General features: G+C 38.0%; 1 protein-coding gene and 1 long non-coding RNA gene across 3 annotated transcripts in view; both read left to right on the top strand.

Annotated features, from left to right (window-relative positions):
- LOC135638340 (zinc finger CCCH domain-containing protein 4-like) overlaps positions 1 to 18,324 on the top strand; it is a 38,601-nt gene extending 20,277 nt beyond the window's left edge. For both annotated transcript variants that reach the window (XM_065151439.1, XM_065151440.1), the window contains exons 6-14: positions 10,562 to 10,708; positions 10,786 to 10,966; positions 13,134 to 13,417; positions 13,498 to 13,611; positions 14,453 to 14,597; positions 14,676 to 14,938; positions 15,048 to 15,239; positions 16,937 to 17,452; positions 17,962 to 18,324. In XM_065151439.1, coding sequence (XP_065007511.1) covers positions 10,562 to 10,708; positions 10,786 to 10,966; positions 13,134 to 13,417; positions 13,498 to 13,611; positions 14,453 to 14,597; positions 14,676 to 14,938; positions 15,048 to 15,239; positions 16,937 to 17,452; positions 17,962 to 18,144 — 2,025 coding nt within the window. In that variant the 3' untranslated portion in view covers positions 18,145 to 18,324. The remainder of the gene's footprint in view (positions 1 to 10,561; positions 10,709 to 10,785; positions 10,967 to 13,133; positions 13,418 to 13,497; positions 13,612 to 14,452; positions 14,598 to 14,675; positions 14,939 to 15,047; positions 15,240 to 16,936; positions 17,453 to 17,961) is intronic.
- Positions 4,691 to 6,255, top strand: LOC135638004 (uncharacterized). Its single transcript, XR_010496461.1, has 2 exons — positions 4,691 to 5,647; positions 5,735 to 6,255. It is a non-coding gene; the product is annotated as an uncharacterized LOC135638004 (long non-coding RNA).
- Positions 18,325 to 22,258: the final 3,934 nt, after the last annotated feature.

The following is a 22,258-nucleotide window of genomic DNA, read 5'->3' on the forward strand; positions in this document are numbered from 1 at the left end:
AGAAGGTGGAATATCTTGGGCATATTATATCAGAGGAAGATGTGACAGTGGACCCCTTCAAAATTGAAGCAATGCAAAACTGGCCTACCCCGAGGAATATAAAATTGCTATATGGCTTTCTGGGTTTAACAGGCTATTATCGTAAGTTCGTGAAAAACTATAGAAAGATCAATGCACCACTTTCTTACTGGAAAAAGATGTCTTCCAATGGTTAGACAGAGCCTCCGCTGCCTTCGACAAACTTAAGGCAGCTATGACGATGACGTCGGTGCTAACACTACCAGATTTCAACCGACCCTTCATTATTGAGGCCGACGCATCTGGAGTCGGAATTGGAGCCATTCTCATGCAAGATGGTCGCCCACTCGCATACACTAGGAAGGCATTATCTCCCTCCCATCAAAATAAGTCAACATATAATAAGGAGATGCTCGCCATTGTGCGCGCAGCAACAAGGTGGAGACCCTACTTGATTGGTCGATGATTTCAAATTAAAACCGACCATAAAAGCCTCAAGTATTTTTTGGAGCAAAAGATATCATCCCCTGAGCAGCAAAAATGGGTAACCAAACTTCTTGGATTTGATTATGAAATAACTTACAAAAAGGGGAAAGAGAATGTTCTTGCAGATGCCCTTTCACAGCTACCCGAGCAAGTTGAAGTTTCGGCTATTTCTCTTTCGACCAGCGACTTCCTTGAGAATATTAAGATGGAATGACAGGAAGATTTAGAGACTAGTAAGATTATAAAAAAATTGGAGGAAGCACCAAGTTTCGTTGCTCATTACAATTGAGACTCAAAAGAATTACACTATAAGGGACGCATTGTGCTTATGATAAATTCTACTTGCATCTTCACGAGCAGATTTTGGACAAAGTTATTATATATGCAAGGTACTAAATTGAAAAGGAGTATGACATATCACCCACAAATCAACGGCCAGACAAAAGTTGTAAATAGGTGCTTGGAGACAGCCCAAAGCCACCCACCAAATATGACTATCCAAGGAGAACTCCAAACCCAGCCAAGTGCCATTATTGATCGACGGATCGTGACTCGACGACGACGACCCACTACTAAAGTGCTAATACAGTGGGTGAACCTACCAATAGAGGATGCCACTTGAGAGAACTATGACGACTTGAAGATCAAATTCCCAAAATTCATGAATCGTCAGCCTCGAGGACAAGGCTGATTTGAAGAGGGCGGGTCTGTTAGGACTCTAGCTAGGAGAGTCCTAATTGAGAGGGACATTCATGTAAAACCTACATAAGCCGACCCCTATTAAAAAGGTGAAGAGGCCGGCTAGGGTTAGGAGGTTGTTTCTTAGAGATAAATTAGGAGTTGTAAAGGAATAGGAGTCTTGAGTAGAAGTCCTATTAGGAGTTGGTTAGAAGTAGGAGTCTTGAGTAGGAGTCCTACTAGGAGTTAGGGTTTAGAAACCCTATAAATAGCCATGTATTCCTCCTCTTTTGATAAGCAATAGATGAATCTTTTCTGCAGCCTTCGAGCAGCAACTTGGAGGGAGGAACTCCTATAGAGTTCCAAGGAGGTTGATCCCCTAAAGAGATCAACCCCAAGTTTAGAATCTGCAATGGTTCTAACACTCGGCCTAGAGACCACCACATCCAAACCCATAATTTCTAGGTTGGCTCCATGAGGATGTGGAGATAAATATTGGTTGATGATGCCATATATGCTTTACCATCACAAGCCAATACATTGACAAGGTGACGTGCAAAGTGGTATTGCTTGACATCTATGAAGCCATTTCTTAGTAGCCCCTACCTTTGGGATTGAGATGTTTACTTTCGTCGTCAACTCCAAAAAGGTATTAACTCCAGAAGGATGGAAGAAAGTTCCTTGTCACCTAAGATCCGATTGGTTTGACGGATGACTTGATAACCGTAGACTAAACAAAAAAGATGGTGATCACTTGCTAAAAGCACATGACTCTAATTTCTACATAGAGATCAAAATGTTCCTCCAACAAGACAAAATGGAGGAGAAACAAAAAGGGGCAGTAGTAAGATTGCAGCCTCGAGAGCTCAAAAAAGAGAAACAAAACCCTTGAGTTGACGGTGAATGATGATGAGAACCATGTCAAGAAGGCACAAAAAGAGAGTATGGTTGGGCATGGCGACATTAATCACGACAATGGGCCCAAGCAAAACCCCTAGTTGCTCAAACCAAAATCAAGATTCAATAGGAGTTGAACTACCTAATTGGGGAATCCATGATTCGCAACGAGGAGTTCAAGTTGAACACCAAATCAATCCCAATCCAACCAAACCAAGCTTAAGCTCGAACCTTAGCTCAAGGACTAGATCGGACACAGCCTAAGTCTCACTAGAGTTCAGGAGTTTTGATTGAAGTCGAATTCAACTCAAATGAACTTTGAGCCGAATTGCGATTGAATCTCAATTCTGTTGAACCCAACTCGAGCTTAATTCCAAGCTTAGAAATTAGATTTGACTAGCTCCAACCTACAATAGACTCAATTTTGAGTCCTACTTGGATTAGGAGAGTAGACAACCAAATTGAGGAAGAGAGCTAGGGGTGTCGAGCAAGGGAGAAACCTAACCTAGTTAGCACTCCATCTCTAAATGCACTAGGAAGAGAGAGTCCTAACTTAATTAAGACTCTACCTCTACAAGCACTAGGAGAGGGAGGCGTAACCCAGTCAGGACTTCATCCCTCAATCTATAAATCAAGGGGGGCATTCAACTCAGTGAATCTAAACTAGAGCCTCCTCAACTCCTAGTCGGCCTTAGGAGGCAAAGTCCTTGCTGAGGAGAGAAGAGAGGAAAGAAAAGAGAGGGTGAAGTCGGTAATTAGCAGCCTTCTTGTTCTTCTTCCTACCTATTGCAACACCTTTGTTGTGGAGATTCTTCTAAGAAGCTGTCATCCCTATCAGCCTTCATAGGAGCCTTCGTCTTCTATCGTGAGTGCAACAAGTTCTTTCCCAAACGATGGTAACTTTCGACCATTGCTACAACCCTTGACAACCTCTGAAAGGGAGGTTGATGGCTGAGAAGAAAGGAGGGAAAGGGAGCTCTCTTAAAGGGAGCGCCTCCCGCGAGCCCTCCCGCGAGCCTTCCCGCTGCTCGCGCCTCCCGCGAGCTCTCTCGCTGCTCGCTCCTCCTGCGAGCCCTCTCGCTGCTCGCGTCTCCTGCGAGCCCTCCCGCAAGCCTTCCCGCTGCTCGCGCCTCCCTCGAGCCCTCCCGCTGCTCACGCCTCCCGCGAGCCCTCCCGCTGCTCGCGCTTCCTGCGAGCCCTCCCGCGAGCCTTCCCGCTGCTCGCGCCTCCCTCGAGGCCTCCCGCTGCTCGCGCCTTCCGCTCCCTTTCCCTTTCCCGCTGCCGCCGCTCGCCGCTGCTGCTGCTGTTGTCGCTATCGTCGCTACTGCCGTCCTTCGCCGCTGCTGCTTCCTCGTTTCTCCTCAGTATACTCTTAATATTAAGTTTATTTGAATTTTGAAATGATTAATTTTCTGTTAATAGATTAATAATATATTATTTTGATTTTAATGTTGTTAATTTTTATTTATTTGAAATTATTGATAGGTTTCAACAAAAATGGCAAGTGTAGAGAGCAACTCAATAGAGTCTCCAATGGTATCAAAAAAAGATCCTGCATGAAAGTAAAATTATTTGAAGGATCCGAAAGATCCTAATGCAGTGACTTGCATATTCTGCGATAAGACTACCAGAGGTGGTATTTTTCGTGCAAAACAACATCTAGTAGGAAATTTCAAGAATGCAGCAGCTTGCAAAAATTGTCCACCTGAGGTAAAAGAAGAGTTGCTGAATTATATGAATGAAAAGAAGACGCAAAAGAATGAATCTTATGGGAATTTACCAGAAGACAATGTTGAACATCTCAGGGATGAAGAAGAAGATTATTCTGCGAGTATTAACCCAAGTGAAAAAAGAGTATACGACAAAAAGGGAAAAGAAGTTATGAGTACTAAGAAAGGTAGAAAAGGACCGATGGATCTATATATGCTTCAAGGATCCCAAAAACAACAAGGGCAAGCAGGAGGCTCAAAATTGAGACAAACAAATATAAGTGATGCTTGTGATAAAGAAATAAGAGGAAGAACAATTCAGCACATTGCTCGCTTCTTCTATCAGGCTGGTCTTCCCCTTAGTACAACTCGTTTAGACAGTTTTAAGGATATGATTGAAGCTATTGGAAGATATGGTGCAGGATTAAAACCTCCAAGTTATTATGAGATGCGAGTTCCATTGCTGCAAAAAGAATTGAATTATACAAATGACTTACTAAAGGGTCATAAAGAATCATGGACAACACATGGTTGCTCTATTATGTCAGATGTTTGGACTGACAGGAGGCGTAGGAGTATAATTAATTTTATGGTTAATTGTTTTTTAGGGACTATGTTTGTGAAGTTAATAGATGCTTCATCTTTTGTAAAATCTGGAGACAAGATATATGATTTACTTGACAATTTCGTGGAAGAAATTGGAGAACAAAATATCGTTCAAATCATAACCGACAATGGAAGCAACTATGTTTTAGCTGGTAATATTCATCTTTTGATTTTGTTAATTATTTTATCTTCAATTAAGTGTGTTAAACTCTTAAGTCTTATCATTTTTGTTATCCTTTGTCTCAGGTAAATTGTTTGAATAAAAAAGACAACACTTGTATTGGACTCCATGTGCAGCACATTGTATTGATTTAATGTTGGAAGATATTGGAAAGATCGTAGAAATCAAAAAAACCTTAGAAAGGGCAATTTTTGTTGTTGGATTTCTTTATAATCACATTGGGGCTTTGAATATGATGAGAGAATTTACAGGGAATAAAGAATTAGTGAGACATGGTGTTACCCGATTTGCTACTTCATTCTTGACATTACAGAGCGTGCATCGTCAAAAACATACTCTGAGAAATATGTTTACCTCTGAGAAATGGGTGACAAGTAAATGGGCAAAAGAAACAAAAGGCAAGAGGGCTGCTGATATCATCTTAATGTCATCCTTTTGGAATCATGTAGTTTATATATTAAAGGTAATGGGCCCTTTTGTTCGAGTCATTCGGTTGGTGGATAATGAAAATAAGCCTGCAATGGGATATATTTATGAGGCTATGGATAGAGCAAAGGAGACGATTAAAAGATCTTTTAATGAAAATGAAGAAAAATATGAGAAAATTTTTACAATCATTGACGAAAGATGGAATTGTCAACTTCATCGTCCCTTACATGCAGCAGGATATTATTTGAACCCTGAATTCTTTTATAAAATTAAATCTGTTGGATTTGATGCAGAAGTTTTGGGTGGGTTATATCAGTGTGTTGCAAGATTAGTCCCCAGCATTGAGATTTAAGATAAGATTATTCATGAATTATCTTTATATAAAAATGCTGAAGGTCTTTTTGGAATTTCAATTGCCGTTCGATCCAGGACAACTACCTCTCCAAGTATTAATAATTTGATATAATTAATTTCATATATATTATGTTACTATGTTATTGCTAATAATAACATAAATTTTGCAGCTGAATGGTGGAGTCTATTTGGAAATTCCATCTCGAACTTACAGAAATTTGCTATCAAAGTACTTAGTTTGACATGTAGTGCTTCGGGTTGTGAGCGAAACTGGAGTGTCTTTGAGCATGTAAGTATTACTAAATATTTTTATTTTAATTAATTTATTTATTTAGATATATGTATTAATATATTTTTAAATTATATGACATGACAGATTCACTCGAAGAGAAGAAATCGGTTAGAACATCAACGATTGCACGATCTTGTTTACATAAAGTATAATCAAGCTTTGAAGACTCGTCATGATTTGAAAAATAGATTTGATTCAATCTCATTGCAAGATATTGATGATTCAAATGAGTGGTTAGTAGGAGAAATGGGTGCTAACTTGCAAGATGCTGAAGATGAGCTTGTATTTGAAGATGATAGATTGACGTGGGGAGATGTGGCAAGAGCTTCAGGTGTTGGAGAATTACAAACATATACAAGACAGATGTCAAAGAGAAAAATGAGTGCAAAAGCATCAAGCTCGGCTCCTGCTATTGTTGAAGACAGAGAATGAAACATATCTTGATGAAGAGGAAGGAATCGAAGAACAAGAGGAAGAAGACGAATTCAATGAAGATGATTTGTGTGAAAATGACGATAATATTGATTATGATAAATGACTTTGATGTAAAATTTTAATGTTTTGAATTTTGAAACTTTTTGTTAATGTGACATAGTGATTTTGTATCTTAGATTTTCTTAATATAATAGCATATTTTTATTTAAAATTTTAAATAATTATATTTATTAAATATATTATATATTTTTATATTTTAGCGCCTCGCTTCGCTCGGGCGAGCGCCTAGCGCCTCGGGTGTTTTTGGACCTTGGCGCCTTTTGGCGCCTAGCGCTTTTTAAATCACTGATAAAAACAGAGCATTGTTCCTAGTCGCGCCACCACTGCTTCCTCTGCTTCCGGCTAGCGACCACCGTCGTCGCTGCACTTCGGCCAGCGACCACTGTTGTCGCTGCTTCCCAGCCACCACTCGTAGTTGCAGTCCACCAATTGCAGTCGCTTGACCACCGCAGTTTCTCGGTTGACAGCCATGCACCAATGTTTGCCTTCTCCACCACCATAACTCCTCGGCCAATGATGACCGTCGCCTGCATCCCATCCGCGACCCTCGCTGCCTCCTCCTTGACCACCGCCATCGCTGCTCCCTGGCTAGCTACCTTCCCTCCTCACATCCTTGCACTACCTCGCCTCAACCCCAGTAGCGCATGCACCATCGATTCCCCTTCTCAACCCCAAACGCTTCAACGTCGCCTCCCTCCTCATGGCGACAGAAACAGGGTAGCGACTGCAATATTGCTCTCAGCGTCCGCTTCCTTGGTAGCTTCACGTCGACAGTGCTAAAGCCCTTGACCAAACATCAGAAACAAGAACCGAGGATTATAGATTTGTAGTCTTACGCAATGGCTACCGATAACTCAGTGAAAACAAATGAAAGCATTGGAAATCAGAATTGAGAACCGGTTGTAAGAAACACTTAATGATTTCAAAAAGAGCCTACTGGAGAGTCTTAGCAAATTTAAATAAGATGGGAGCTCATGTTCTACGTTGCACAGATATGGAAATGCAAGAAAAGGGCCCCAAGATTGTGACACCAACTACTCACACATGAAGGTGGAATTTCTGAGATGGGAAGATAGAGATTCGACCAGTTGGATCTCTAGGGCAAAATTTTTTTTCTGTTTTGACAGAACTCTAAAAGAATCTAAGGTGGAAATAACCTTAATCCAACTAGTGAGAGATGCAATCTAGTGGTATGATTGGTATAAAACTTGCCACAGAGTCCTCTCGTGGGAGCAATTTAAGAGAGGACTTTTTATTCGCTTTGGACTATCTGGATACGAGAATGTTGATGGGCAGCTCGCTAAAATTTGTTAGACTTTTACAGTGTTAGAATATCAGAATATATTTGAACGATTGTCAAATCAAGTCAGAGATTGGTTTGAATGATAACTAGTGAGAACATATATCGAAGGACTTAATCCAGATATCCGGTATGAAGTTAAGGCTCGTCAACCCCACATTATGATAGATGCGATCTCATTCGCACAACTACATGAGAAAAAAATTAGTAGGGAAAATCATGGAAACAGAAGTGACAACAACCAAATGATCAGCAAGCCACCCGCCCCATCTATTCCCAACCGAAACCTTGACACCCGAAGACTAACCCAAGAAGAACTCAAGGAAAGATTAGCAAGGGGTTTGTACTATGATCAAAAGTGGAATATAGAGCACCGATGTAAACAAGGGCAATTTATGATAATTGAACCAATTAAAGAGGAACCGAAAGCTAAGAATGTGGACTCCGATCATGAAGGTATAGATTCTAATGAAGGTGTTGGACCTACCATACATATAATGCATGCATTAACTGGCTATTCTAACCCGCAAACTATGAAAGTTGGCAGAACTCTTGAACATCAGCATGTTATATTTTTGATTGATACTGGTAGCACTAATAATTTTATGGACAGTGAGACTATTGATCGATTGGCCTACCATATTGAAGGCTGTGACAGATTCGAAGTAAAGATCGCTGATGGATACTCATGCTTTATGCTTTTAAAAAAAATTAAGCTAGAGAATCAGCATAAAAAATGTCATAAAGGTTCTGATAACTGCATGGGATACCATCCCAACAACAAGAGAGGATTTTAAGTTGGGAAAATAGAGCAAGGGAATGAGTGACCCTATTGTTTTCTCTGTACAAAAATCCTCAATGACATTAACATTTGTGGCTAACAAAAAACAGTTACTGAAAATGTTTTGGATGCTTCATGAAGGCATCACTGGGATATCCAAAAAGCTAATGGCTGGCAAGCAGCCAGATCAGACTCAAATATTTCTTAGTCCTCTTCTTTGAGCATGTTTCAAGCCTTCCAAATTGCACCGCATTCCGCCTGAATTATTAAATGCATAGTTCTGTGGCCAGCTTCAAGAATATTGCCCTGTCGATCTTGAAGATAAATCCCATTCCTGCACACTCAGCAGAATTCATGAAAAAAGCATCACATTCAAGGATGGAGTAGGAAGGAATGCACATTAATCTTTCCTGCATATCATTACCCTCATCCCTCTTAGCAGTACGAGGATCTGGATCTTCATCACAGGTAAATGACAGTGCTTTGCACCAAAGTGTCTCAATAAAACACTTGTTGTGAAATGGCAGCTGTTTTGGTGATTCCATAGGACCCACAGAGAGCTTGCAATAGGGGCTTTAAGGGTACCCTTGGCAGCTTTGTCAAGGAATTCTCCCTTAGAGAGCCAAACCATCCTGATTCCAATTGGAAGTGTAGTTTGGATTGAGCAAGCGGCCAAAAGTTGCAAACAAACTAACTGAGAAAGAACATGTGACGGGAGCTATCCAGACTAGAGTCACAGACAGGGCAGGAGGATCAGGAGAATTGGTAAATTTAGAGAACCATTCAAGGTAGGAATCCTATCCCATAAGCTTTTCCACAGAAATAGTTTGATTCAAGGAGTCACCTTCAATTGCCAGATTGCTTTCCAACCAACCCATGAGTCATTTAGGTCAAGCTTCCTATCACTCTGAGCCATCATGATTCCTAGAGGATGGGGTTCAAACCCATTTATCATTCTCGGGGGACAGAGGAATGTGGAGTTTTGAGATAGAATTGGCCAAAGAAGGATGAAAAATATTAAAGATTACTTGTCTGTTCCATTGACTACCTTCAATTAAATCAGCAACCTTATATCTCATCATTTCATCCTTGTTGATTAGAATAAGGCTTCTATTAAGCAGTTGATGGAATTGCCGAAGCTCATGCCAAAGATCAGTTTGGTTCCAAGACCAATAAGCTTTCTGAATCTGAGTTTGAGGGAGTTAAGAGTACTGAGAATGCCCTTCCAGTTCCAGGAGTGAAATTTCACAAGGGTGCTTTCTTCTTGTTGATATTTGCAATTTCTTGTATAATTGATGTCATATGGGTGAATTCTATATTAGTGCTGTTGATCCAAGTTTAAAAGATAATCTTAAACTAGATTAACAAAAGTTAAACATATCGTGGAATACATTTTCAGGGTAAAGCTCTTGTTGAAAATGACTACAATATGATTACATTGAGCCATAAACTAATGCCGGAAGATTTTGGTTTTTGAGGTCACAATTAAGCAATTCCTATGGAGTGGCTGAAGTGGAGATGTACCTCCACATTGTTACAGATGGTGTATATTTTCAAACTATAGAACTGTTATCACATGGATTTGTTGCATATTTGATGAAGATTTATGGTAATAATGTAAAATTTTATTATAAAGAGAATCTAGATGTGCATACATTGAAGCCGGATTCCTGGTATATGAAACAAGCTATTGACATGTGTCAATGGTGGGTGAAAAATGACAATTTTGATGGGATAAATTCGAAAAATAAGGAATAAACTGAGTTAGGGAAGAGTGATGGTTTCTTGGAAATTTTTATATTGGATGGAGGATCAGATATTGCATGGAAAAACATTACTTGATTGAATCTTGTTTTAGTTGGCTTTCTGCTTTGCTTTTATGCCTGCTTTGTTCTTTGACCTTGACCGGTATATTTCTAATACTATTTTTGGAAAATTTGTTTGATATTATTTGTACCAATCATTATTGTGTTACACATCCTTAATTTTTCTTACTATTGAAATGCAAGAAGTGAATTGACTAAGTTCCAATCACTGGCCATAGTTAATAATACTCTTTTCTTTTAGTGCTTTGGAATCAGTAGGTTTTTTTTTGTTTTACCGATGAAATTGTGATTACACTTTTCATTTATTTAATCATGTCCTGTAGTTCACATTTTAGATATTTATATATTCTGGAAATTATCTGAAACTTCTGATTCATTTTATATCTCGAGCAGGAAGCAGACTGTTCATGATAACATTATATGCTTATATAAAATGCTGTAGAACTTTTGTTAGATTCTGTTTCCAAAGAAATGTAATTTTTCACATGGACATATGGATACATCTACAGGTGATACTTGCAACAAATATTGCAGAATCATCGGTCACAATTCCTGGAGTAGCCTACATAATTGATTCATGTCGATCTTTGCAAGTGTTTTGGGATCCTATCAGAAAAGTAGACTCTTGTGAGCTTGTTTGGGTTTCCAAATCACAGGTACATTGAGTTTACTTTTCTTATTGGGTTTCACTTACTAGGACTCGGTGTTAATCTGTTCAAAGGACTTTGTTTAGGCTGATCAACGTAAAGGTCGGACTGGTCGAACCTGTGACGGTAAAATTTACCGATTAGTCACACAATCATTCTACAGTAGTCTTAAAGACCATGAATATCCAGCAATATTGAGATTATCATTAAGGCAGCAGGTGCTCATGATTTGCTGCTCAGATACTAAAGGAATTAATGATCCCAAAGGTAATGTCTATAATCTATATTTCTTGTAACTTAAAACTTAATTGAGGCAATACCTAGTTATGATATTTCCAGAGTTTGCTTCTTGAAGTCGTAAGGTGAATAAATACTGTTCATAGCAGGTGAAAAGTTAACTATCGATCGTAACTGCCACTTTAAATTATTAAATATCTTAGTGTTTTGCAGATATTATCAAGGGGTTAATAAAGTTTCAATTTTTATCCATTTTGTTGGACACTTTTCTTGTGTAGTCCTTTATGAAATTGGTGATCATACATGTGACACAAATCTGATGATACATCACTGCTATATTAAGGTGTACATGACACTGGTGAGAAAATTTTGATTAATCTGACAAATTATCATGTGATACATACACTTCATGCAAATCTGTCATCGCTCAATCAGTTACCTGAGAATGTGAAATTAAAATTATTTTCAACTTGTCCTAGAATTACCTTAGTTCAAATTGAGGTGTGGCATAGATGGATGGACACTAGAGCACTGATTAAATCTAGCCAGATACCAGCTTCAGCATCTGGTCGAACTGGTATGGTAGCATTACCAGTGCTTAGTTGGAGTCCTGACCGGTGTTGACAAGGCTAGCAGTAACTGGTCAGTCCGTTTAAATGGGCAATTTAATATTGCAAATGGATTATCTAATCGATTATTTTTAATGAATAGATCTGATTGCAGCTTCAAATATGCTATTCAAAGGGATCAAATAGGAAATAATACTCTGAATCATATAACTATAATGAAATATGCGATCAACCATCATTTATTGAATTTGAAAAAGAGTAAGAAGAAATGGTTTGATCCTCTTATTTCTCGAATCGAGAGATCCATGAATTGGGATCTTGATGTATATACAAATGGTCCAATGAGAGTAAGAATTTCAGAACATCTGGAACATTTTGTTTTCAAACAGAAGAACCATTTTCAAGTAGTGTTCAATTGGTTATGTATTAATCAATATTCAATTGATTGGTCCGAGGCTATCAACAAACAGGATTTGTCTAAGTCACTTCGTTTCTTTTTGTCCAAGTCATATTAGTGAGTTTAATGCTTTTTACCCCATTTATTTTCTTGAGTTTTATTCCTCAAGATTATTTTCTTTTTATTGTTTCTATCATGATTGCAAAGGCAGGAATGCTTCTATGGTGCCCCACTCATTTTTTTTTCAAGTTGCAAAGGCATCTATTGCTGTTTTTATTGGTACTGTTGTTGTGGGAATTTTATGCAGTGATTACATGCCCTTTTATGCAGTTGCATAGATGTTCATCTAGTGCTTAGATGGTCAATGACACTTAGGTTTCCTAGATGTGCCAAATTCAGTACCTCTTGTCCTAGCCTGACCACTTAATTTTCCCAAAGTGTTCCCCGGTAGAACAATCCTCAAATCCCATTGGAGTAGTAGCAAGAGTTACTGTTGAGTGTTCTAGTAAACCATCATCACCAGCTCTTCGGATTGCCAACCTCACTATGATGGTTGGTCTAGTGGCCTTCACATTTTGGTCTTTGAAATGCTAGCTCATTTTTTTGCATCACTTGCCATGCCTCCATTAGGAATGCACCCTTCCTAACAGTTCCATCTTTACCTCAAAAGGATTGAAGTGTCTTCAAGATGTGAACTAAAAATGAAGATAATATATTAAACTTTATTAATGCAATAAAAGATGACAAGGGATTCATATGCCCCATTGTCTTTGAGGCACTCATAAAATCATTGATTTTCTATTTATTAACATATTAAAAGGAAATAGTACTAGTTAAAAATGGCATTCCCAGTACACAAGGCTCCCACCAATGCAATACTACTGGTTATTACTTATTCGATTGAGTGCATTTTCGGTCAATTAATGTAAAGCATATTTTACAAGATTTGGGTGAGGATTTGCTATGGATAACACAATCAAGATTGGTGCAAAATCAGTAATACTGGAATTGGTTTAGATACTCGATGCTAGAAATTTGAGTTTCTATCTCATATTCTAGAACTATTATCTGATAGCTCATAATCTAGACTTAAGCTTGCAGCTCTGTTTTTCAGGCTGAAAAATCGTGTATGCTACTATACCTCTATGTAGTACATCCTTTAGTTAAAAGCTTTCTTAGATGCTTTACATACGCCATAAGAGCCTGATGTGTACTCTTTGATATTCACCAGCCTTGTTGCAGAAGGTTCTGGATCCTCCAGATGTGGATATCATTGAAGATGCGTTGAATCTGCTAGTCAAAATTAATGCATTGGACAAGCCTCTTTCTAGCAGAGGCCGCCATGAGCCAACATTCTATGGTTGCTTGCTCGATAGTCTGCCTCTCTCATTTGATGCTTCAGTTCTAGCTTTAAAGTTTGGTGAGATTGGTATGCTTCAAGAAGGAATACTCATTGGTATACTAATGGATGTTCAACCATCACCAATTTTTCAACCTTTTGGCAGTCAAAATTTGGTACTAACAGTTGCATTGACTTAACTTTTGGTTCGTAATTTTTTATATCTGATTATTTTTACTGTGTTATTGATCTGAAGTATGTAGACAATTATTTTGAGGATGACAAAAGCAACGAATTGCCGATGGGCAAGAAAGAAACAATATTTATGGCAAACTTGTGTGCCTTTCAGTTTTGGCAACATGTTTTTAAGGTAATTCATTTAGTCTCAGCTTTTGAATATTGATATATTATGGGCCCATTCACTACCCTAAAGGAATTTGTCATTTTGTTAGTAGGGAATCGGACCTAAGTTTTTCAAGCTCTGCTGAGCAATATAAGAAAAAGATTAGGGCCGTTATGCAAGGGTAATCAGATTGAGAACAACAATTAGAGACAAGAGCAAGAGCTTTATCATAGATGAAAGTGCCAAGATATGAAATTGTTTCAAAGGATTGCTTTTTAAATGGACTTGCTCTTTTATCATTTCATGTTATACGTGATAAACAGACTAGTGATTATGGCAGGGTTCAGAATCTGACATTTTCTTAGAATTGGAAACATAAATTTCTGTCCTCAAGCTCATACACTTGATTCCAACTGAATAATTAACTTTGTTGTTTATCTTGGATTAAGAGGTTCATTGGGTTTCCAGCTATGACATTAATTTACTTCTGGTAGAGTATCAAATTTTTTTTAGTCGGTTGCACCCAAATTAGTGTGTTGCAGTAGCTTTGTCAAAAAAGCAATGCATATTACTTTGTATGCCATATCACCTGAAATAACTGACCTAACTAAACAAATATGCTTGCCCTAGCTCATCTCATTGATAAAGATAATCTTAGTGAAGAAACTAAAGGACTAATGATCTATCTGACTAATTTTGTATTTTATCAATTTGGTACATTAAAAATAGATCTTTTATTGTGGATATATAGATTCCTGTGTAGAGTGAATGTGAACTTATAATTCTTTCTTTTGACTATTCTTATGAGATAACATCACTGAGTTCTATATTCTTTTTTAATTTCTAACTAATATCACCATGCTTGAAGGATAAACACCGTCTTGAACGACTAAAGCAAGAAATCAACATTGATGAGCCAAGGACATCAGAAGTCCTGATCTCTGATCTTGAAGAGGAATGGTGCTCATTTCACAATCTTGTGCAGACCTCTCTGCACAATGTCTCCGAAATCTGTAAGCAACCATTGATATGTAGTTAATTCTTAATGCAACATGTTTCTCTGCTTTTTAGCTTTAACAAATGTCCTGCAGATGAAGATATTATCAACATAATGCATCGTTTTAGGCCCAAGTTTTTGGCAAAAAGTGGGGTTCATGGTTGCTTTGAGCCTTATGCATTTAAGCACACATGTCTTTTGCAATCAGAATCAGCAAGAGATACAGATGCCCTAGAACTAGGATATGAGAACCCTGATGCTACAACTGGGACAACCTGCATTGCTGTACCATATGTTTCTCGAGATGATTTCCGAGCTACTTCAGTGTCTGAGAAACTGATGAATCTCATTAAAGAAGTATAATTCAACATCCTTCTCTTTCTGTTCCCTTGCATTTCTTTACTTTTATTACCTACATGTAATTCATGAATTCCAATATAATTTTGAACCTCATTATGTTGAACAGATACGTATGAAGTACACGGAAGACAACTCATATAATCAGCATAACAATGTACATAATGTAGTTTCTCAAGTCACTGAATCTGCTCTATGTAAATTCTTCATTATTGGGACATGTAACAAGGGGACACATTGTTGCTTTTCTCATTCACCTCAGGCCAGAAGACCTCCTTGCAGGTTTTTCCATACATTTCAGGTAATTGTTCATTACCTCTTGCAATATTCTGTTTGTCAATTTTCACATGATGTTTAATGTTATACATGAAAGGGTTGGTGTGTCACACAAGATCAAACTAGAATCTGTTCACTTCAATAAAACGATGGCATGCTTAGGTAGCTAATTCTTGGATTATGCATTGCTAACATGACCAAGTATTAGATCAATTTAATAGCTCTTTTCCTTTTTACTATTTTAACTTCTTTTGTTCATAGCTAAATAAAGGACAGGCCAGTAGCATTTCTTAAACAATGTCTTTTGCTTTCTCCTTGGTAGTTATCATATAAGTCATTGTACTTTCCTATGTTGAAGAATTGATCAGCGATTAAATTTTAGAAAGTTATTGTTACTTTTAGAATGAGTCTCTTAATTCATCTTTTTCCAAGGTAGCCAATCAGCCGGTACATTGTTTTCTAATAATTAGTTGCAAGCAAAGAAGGATTGTAGTGTTGACTAAAACAGTACCAATTCTCAACTTGATTTCTCAGATGCCTTTTCCTCAAGTTTTCATCTAATGAGTTCCAAAAGTTGCATCGGAAGCTAAATTATAAAGGTGAAGTCTACTTCATATCTTGGAATTAAATTAGCCACAATACTGACAGAAGCAACCCAAGGATTTAAATATTCACAAGACGGGGTTTCTACATGTTGCTGACACAGTATGAGATGGCAGAATACTGTTGGCACTCTCCCTATTTTAGATGAAACATGACAAAAGTTGATTGGCCTAATTATAATATAAAAGTCAAAATGGCTCACACTCAGAAAAAAAAAAGGATCCACAGAACCCTACGGCTGCTGTAAATATGTGTTTATTGATTTGTATGCTACTGAATATATTAAGTCTTCTTAAGAAAGAGGAAGAGAAATGAAGAGAGGACGAAGGAGGTGAAAGAGGAACAGAATCGCCTACCGATCTAATGAGACAAAGGAGAGTAAGTCTTCTTAAGAATTCAATGGGACCTTACTCTCCTTTGTCTCATTAGATCGGTAGGCGATTCTGTTCCTCTTTCTCCTCCCTCCTCTCTTCATTTCTCTTCCTCTTTTTCCATTGCCTCTTCCTTTCTTTTCCTCCACTATGTCCCCTTCTTCCATTCCTCCTTCCTCATCCTCTTTCTCCACCTCCATCTGTTCGTTTCTCTTCTTCTTCCTTTTTGAGTTCTCGGTATTTATCGGTGTACCATGTGTTGGTACCTCAGTTGATGCATATTAGGTTGACCAGGGACTAATATAGATGGTTGCAAGACAACAATTCTTGCTCACATACCTACTAGATCTGAGATATCTTCTGATAGCTACTAAACTTTATGTATTGGAAGAAGAAAAAATAATAAATTCACAGATCAGAAGAAATCTTTTAATTTCATATTTGATATGATTACAACTAATACAAATTATCAAACAGGAAATTGGAAAAAAATTCAATGGGAATAGAACAAATTAGATAAAAGGTTCTTCAATGTTCATGTAATTACAACCATATATCGGTTTTTTTATCTATGCTTTCAACCAGCTATTTTTTTCTCTTACGGACTCAAAAGTGAAGCACTATATTGCTGTGATGACAAGGGTACTTGTTTTTCTCACAAAGATATGTGGATTTATAATTATGTCAATCTTTTCCTTTTCCCTGGCTGTACTGTCTCTAATGTGGTAGTTGTACTATGAATGAACAGGGCTGCCGTAATGGAGATTCATGTTTCTTTTTACATGATTACACCCCATGCTTTGCAATGACTGCTGCATCTAGTCTGTGCTTACAAGAAGATGCAAGTACTCTGGCCTATTCTCTTTTAGAGTTGTTGCCCTTCAGGACCAATGATTATGTTCTTATATTGAATGATAAGGATCTCTTTTTTTCATGTAACCTGTCACAATGGTATGATCCTCACAAGATAGTTGCTACTACACATCATCCATACTCTGAGTCTGAGTTGTCTTCATATGGGATCAAGATACTATGGAATATAGCTCAACCCTGGCAATCCATATTGAAAACAGAAGAATTTCCCATTTCTTGGGGACGAGTGAAATGTGTATTATGGTTTGCTGATATTAAGGATGATGCAACGGCAGAGCACAATCTTTTACAGAATTTCTTCCACTATCTTGCTGTCAGAATGTTGGCTGATGCCTTATATGATATGCATGTAATTATAACCATCAATAACATGAAATTTGCACAGCTACAGGTATGATTAAGTTACCTATTGAATATTAATTATATGTTTAATGGAACAAGCTGGTGTCTTATTGCTCAGTTTTTCTGGATCTTCAATACAAAAATATTTTGAGAAAGAATGACCATACAAACAAAATATACAATAACATGACCATACAAGCTGTGTTGTTTTTTATTTTTAATTTACATTGTTATTAAATACTAGACCTGGAAGTTTTATTGACTTAATTTAGAGTGTTGCCTCTATGTTTCAATGGTTCCCTGTCTACTACATGTTTCATCTCATCACTATAACTTATAGGTTTTCAAATCCAGACATTATTCTTTAGAAATGCATTTTTATTGGCAATATTTTGACGTCCACCCTTGAATTCAGTAAAGCATGATATGATTTGTTCATATGAAATGTTTTCATCCTGATCATTATCTTCATTTGCGTGATTTGTGATCAAATAGTAATATAAAGGCTCATTATCAGTGTTGAATTTTCTTTTCTTTTTTTTGAAATATGCCTTTCAGGTGGAAAGATTGGCGAGGGAGTGTTTTTTCTTTCTTACCCAGTCATTTCCATTTGATGAAACAAGTTTTGGGAAGTTCTCAGGTTCCAGGGGAACTACAAGGTCAAATCAGGTCTCTGTGCCAATCTCTTATGTTTTTCGTATGTATCCACCAGTTGGCATACAATTTGCGGACTATAATTAAGGCTGTAAAAGGATTCTGGTATACAATTTGCCTATGCAGCAGTGCTCCAGAATCCTAGATTGTTCATAGTATAGGTGTTATGGAAGTGATCGTTTGCGGTTTCTTGACTGTTCATAGTTTTAGACCAAGAATTTTGACAATGTGAAGTTAAGGAAGTGAAATTCACCTTTCTTTTGTTTCTTTCTTGTGCTTAAGTTCTGGTGCTTAAGTCTTGGAATGACCATGTATGTCTATCAACTTTCCAAGTATAACTTGTGTTGGTGAGGAAAGTATAACTTTCCAAGTATAACTTACAGAAGCTCAAGATGTATGAAAAGAGAGTGATGGCAAGGAAGGTGATGCTGAAGATGAGAACAATGACGAAGGTGATACAGAAGATGACAACCTTGTAGTATTTGTTACCGCAGACTTGACGCATTACATATCTGCGTAAGGGGATTGTAGTAAGCTTATCATCCCTCATTTTTATTGGATAGTTTAGTCGTTTTGGCCTTGTATAGTTGCTTGGATGTCACGAACGAATCTGGATTTTGTCCTATGGCTCCATCCAATCTTGTGCCATCCTTTTCCATCTTCAGATATGAGAAAATCTCTGATATGTTGGAGAGTCTCAAGGAGTGGAGACGAGAGGAAGCACTGGAGCAACCGGCAATGGGCGACAAACAGTAGGCATCAACCATGCCAATCGCTCCTCTTTGTGCTAGTCCATCAAAGTTTTACAAAAGAAAGTGTAGATCTTTGTGCAAAAATAGCAAAACTTTGATATGGATACTAGTATGTTGAATTTACCATGGTGATTCAGTCGTCTAACTCTAACTGCATTAAAAGTGCCTTGATATACTATTGTTATTCAGTTATCTTAATGAGGATATCCCGATGCGTAACAGATTAATTTTGGATGAAGCCTTTCTCAATAGCAATCATTAAGCGTTCATAAGCCTTAACGCTAAAAGCTTCACATTGGATGCTAGTCCTATCCAAAATATAGGACTGTCCTACAACAAGTAATCACCTTTGTGATCTAAAATAAGATCTTTATATTAAAAAGGACCTTCAATTAAAAGTTTCAAAAAAAAAAAAGGGGATAAATTTATTAAAAAATTATAATTTTTTTTTTTTTTTGTGTATCAAAATGGGTTCATCATCTAAATACTAACTTATTACCAAAAGTAAATATTAACTAGAGTAGTATAAATAGTATAACAATAAATTAATCACAAAATCAGACACTAAATTTTTTACATGAAAAATTCAATGCGAGAATTCTAATGGCATTCTTGATATCATTATTTGAAAAAACTTATTGTAGATTGACAACATTAGAATTGTAGAGCTTTTTACAAGGATTCTTCACCTAAAATTTAGGCCAAAATCGACGAAGTTTTACCGCTTGATTGTATAGAAAAAAAAACTCAAAACCTTAACTTTCTCTCTCCTTTTCTCTCTCTATTCTTTTTCTGCGACGTCACTATTTCTACCATTCACACACCTTCACATCTCCACTTTCTTTTTCTTTTTTTTCTTTTATTTTTTTAATAAATCAGATTTGGGCTCAATGCCCAAATTAACATGTCCAAACCTACCTATGGGCTGGACCCAACAATTCTCCCCCTCCAACTCATATATGTTAGGAACGAGTCGGCATTAAGAGGGGGGTTGAATTAGTGCAGCGGATAAAAATGTCGGTTCTAAAAAATTCTTTCATACGTTGAAAACCGATTTCAGAAACTTGAAAGCGTATGCGAGTATAGGCATAGTAAAAGCACAGTAAAGAGGAGAGGCAATTTGCTATAAAAGTAAAGTGCTCAAAGGAAATGCAAACTAGATTTTTATAGTGGTTCGGTCATCGTGACCTACATCCACTCCGCCGATTCCTCTTCCATCGAGGCCACCGACATCCACTATCGGTCTTCCTTCAATAGACGAAGACCAACCACCTTTTACAACTTGATTATCCTTTTACCGGGTTTAGGAGATAACCCTTACATCCCCACTTACTCCTCTCTCAAACTATTCTAACACTTAGAACTTCTGAGAGGAGTTCACACATAGCAGCATTTCTTTCTATTTTTACTCTCAAGTCTTCTGGTAATTGAGGACAGACAAGTCTAACAGATTGAATTCCCCTGTATCGTTTGGGGACTGTGACGTAGTGGCTTGGTACGTCCGTAGTCGATGAGCCGAGTGAATCATTATGGAGATAACAATTCACTAAGTTAGAATGAGTTCTAACAGGTATGACTAATGGCCAGCTTGATATTGGGCCTAGAGAGTTACACACATTTGGTGGGTGTTGTGACGAGTAAAGGTTCAGATATGAGATATCCGCCAGACCCCTTATCTTATTGGATATCCAATAAGCCCTTGAATTATTGGATTCTATGGATGAGATCCACTAATCTAATAAGCTTGGGTAGTTGGATGAAGATCCAATACTCAATAGAGCAGAATCTATTAGGGTTAAGTTGACAAGGGACCTCTATAAATAGAAGTGAACTAATGGTTCATAGGCTAGACCCTTTTGAGTTGCCTCTCTTATTCTCCTCCCCTTCTCCTTCACAAATAGCAGGCTTAGAGTTTTGATGAGCATCGTCGCGGCCCTGTTGTGTGGATCACTACTAGAGAGGAGGACACTTAACCTCCTTTACCCTCTCTTAGAGATCTGTAGGGATTCAGGGATATACGATCTCCCTAGGTAACATAATCTTTCATATATGCAGTTTTAAGTTTCACAGTTTTTGCGCACCAATCTTTGCATGATGACGAACACATCTTTGAAAAATTAGGGATTTTGTTTTTAATGTTATTCCGCTACTTATGTGATATCGTTCCCTAGATTTCCCAACATCAGGATGACAGAAATAATATCTATAAGTTTCCTTGGGATATCTCATGAATTTGCACTGCTTCGCCCTGAATTCCAACTTATCGGGGTTGTGTCTTTTAATATGGGTAGGACAACCCCAAATCTTAAATCCCTACAGATCTGTAAGAGAGGATGAAGGAAGTTAAGCGGCCTCCTCTCTAGCGGTGATCCACACAGCATGGCTGCGATGATGCTCCTCAAATCTCCAGGCCTGGTATTCGAGAAGGAGAAGGGGAGTTGAGAATAGGAGATGACAACCAAGAGAAGCTCTAGCATATGAACCTTTAGTTCCCTCTTATTTGTAGAGGCCTCCCTGTCAACTAAACCATAATGGATCCGACCCTATTGGGTATTGGATCTCTATCCAACTACCCAAGCCTCTTAGATTAGTAGATCTCTATCCAATAATCTCTCATTGGTTCTTATTGGATCTCATCCATAGGATCAAATAATTCAGGGGCTTAATGGATATCCAATAAGATAGGGGGTTCAATGGATATCTCATATCCGAACCTCTACTCGTCGTAATGCCTACCATATATATGATGACCCTTTAGGCCCAAAATCAAGTTGACCGTGAGTCATATCTATTAGAACTTCTTCTAGCTTAGTGAATTATTATCTTTATAATAATTCACTCGACTTATCGACTACAGACATACTAGGCCACTACGCCGTAGTCCCCAAACTGTCATGGCCTTAGCTGGAATTGCCTAAGGCGTGAGGCACCCTTACGGCAAAGACGTGAACTTAGCTTGCGTTGCCTAAGTCGCGCTTCGCCCTTGCGATTTGCATCTGCAAAGATCAGCCCACTTGTAACCTCTCGTAAGTCCCGAAGGACCTGTAAAAAGAGAAAGCTGATTAGTTCGAAGAACGAGCGACGGACAAGTCCTGACGTCTCGCGAAAAGGGGAAGCTTTACAAGCAATTCAGCGAGCACCTTGTTAGGATCAAGAGCACTAAGACAGGGGGGGGGGGGGGGTTGAATTAGTGCAGTAGAAAACTTTTGACGATTTAAAACGACGTTCGTACGATAAAATCGTTTTCGAAAACTTAACTTGAAAGCGAGTTTGTAAAGGAGTGGCAGTAAAAGTAATGAGGAAGTAAAGCACATATGGAGGTTTGCAGTAAGGTAAGTAGCAAGAATAAATGCAAACCAGAGAGCACCGCAATTTTAGAGTGGTTCGGTCAATCTTGACCTACATCCACTTTTGGCTTCCTCCTCTAATGAGGTCACCAATGTCCACTA

The sequence above is a fragment of the Musa acuminata genome, chromosome BXJ3-5 (genome assembly GCF_036884655.1).
Source record: "Musa acuminata AAA Group cultivar baxijiao chromosome BXJ3-5, Cavendish_Baxijiao_AAA, whole genome shotgun sequence".
In the NCBI taxonomy this organism is placed as follows: Eukaryota; Viridiplantae; Streptophyta; class Magnoliopsida; order Zingiberales; family Musaceae; genus Musa; species Musa acuminata.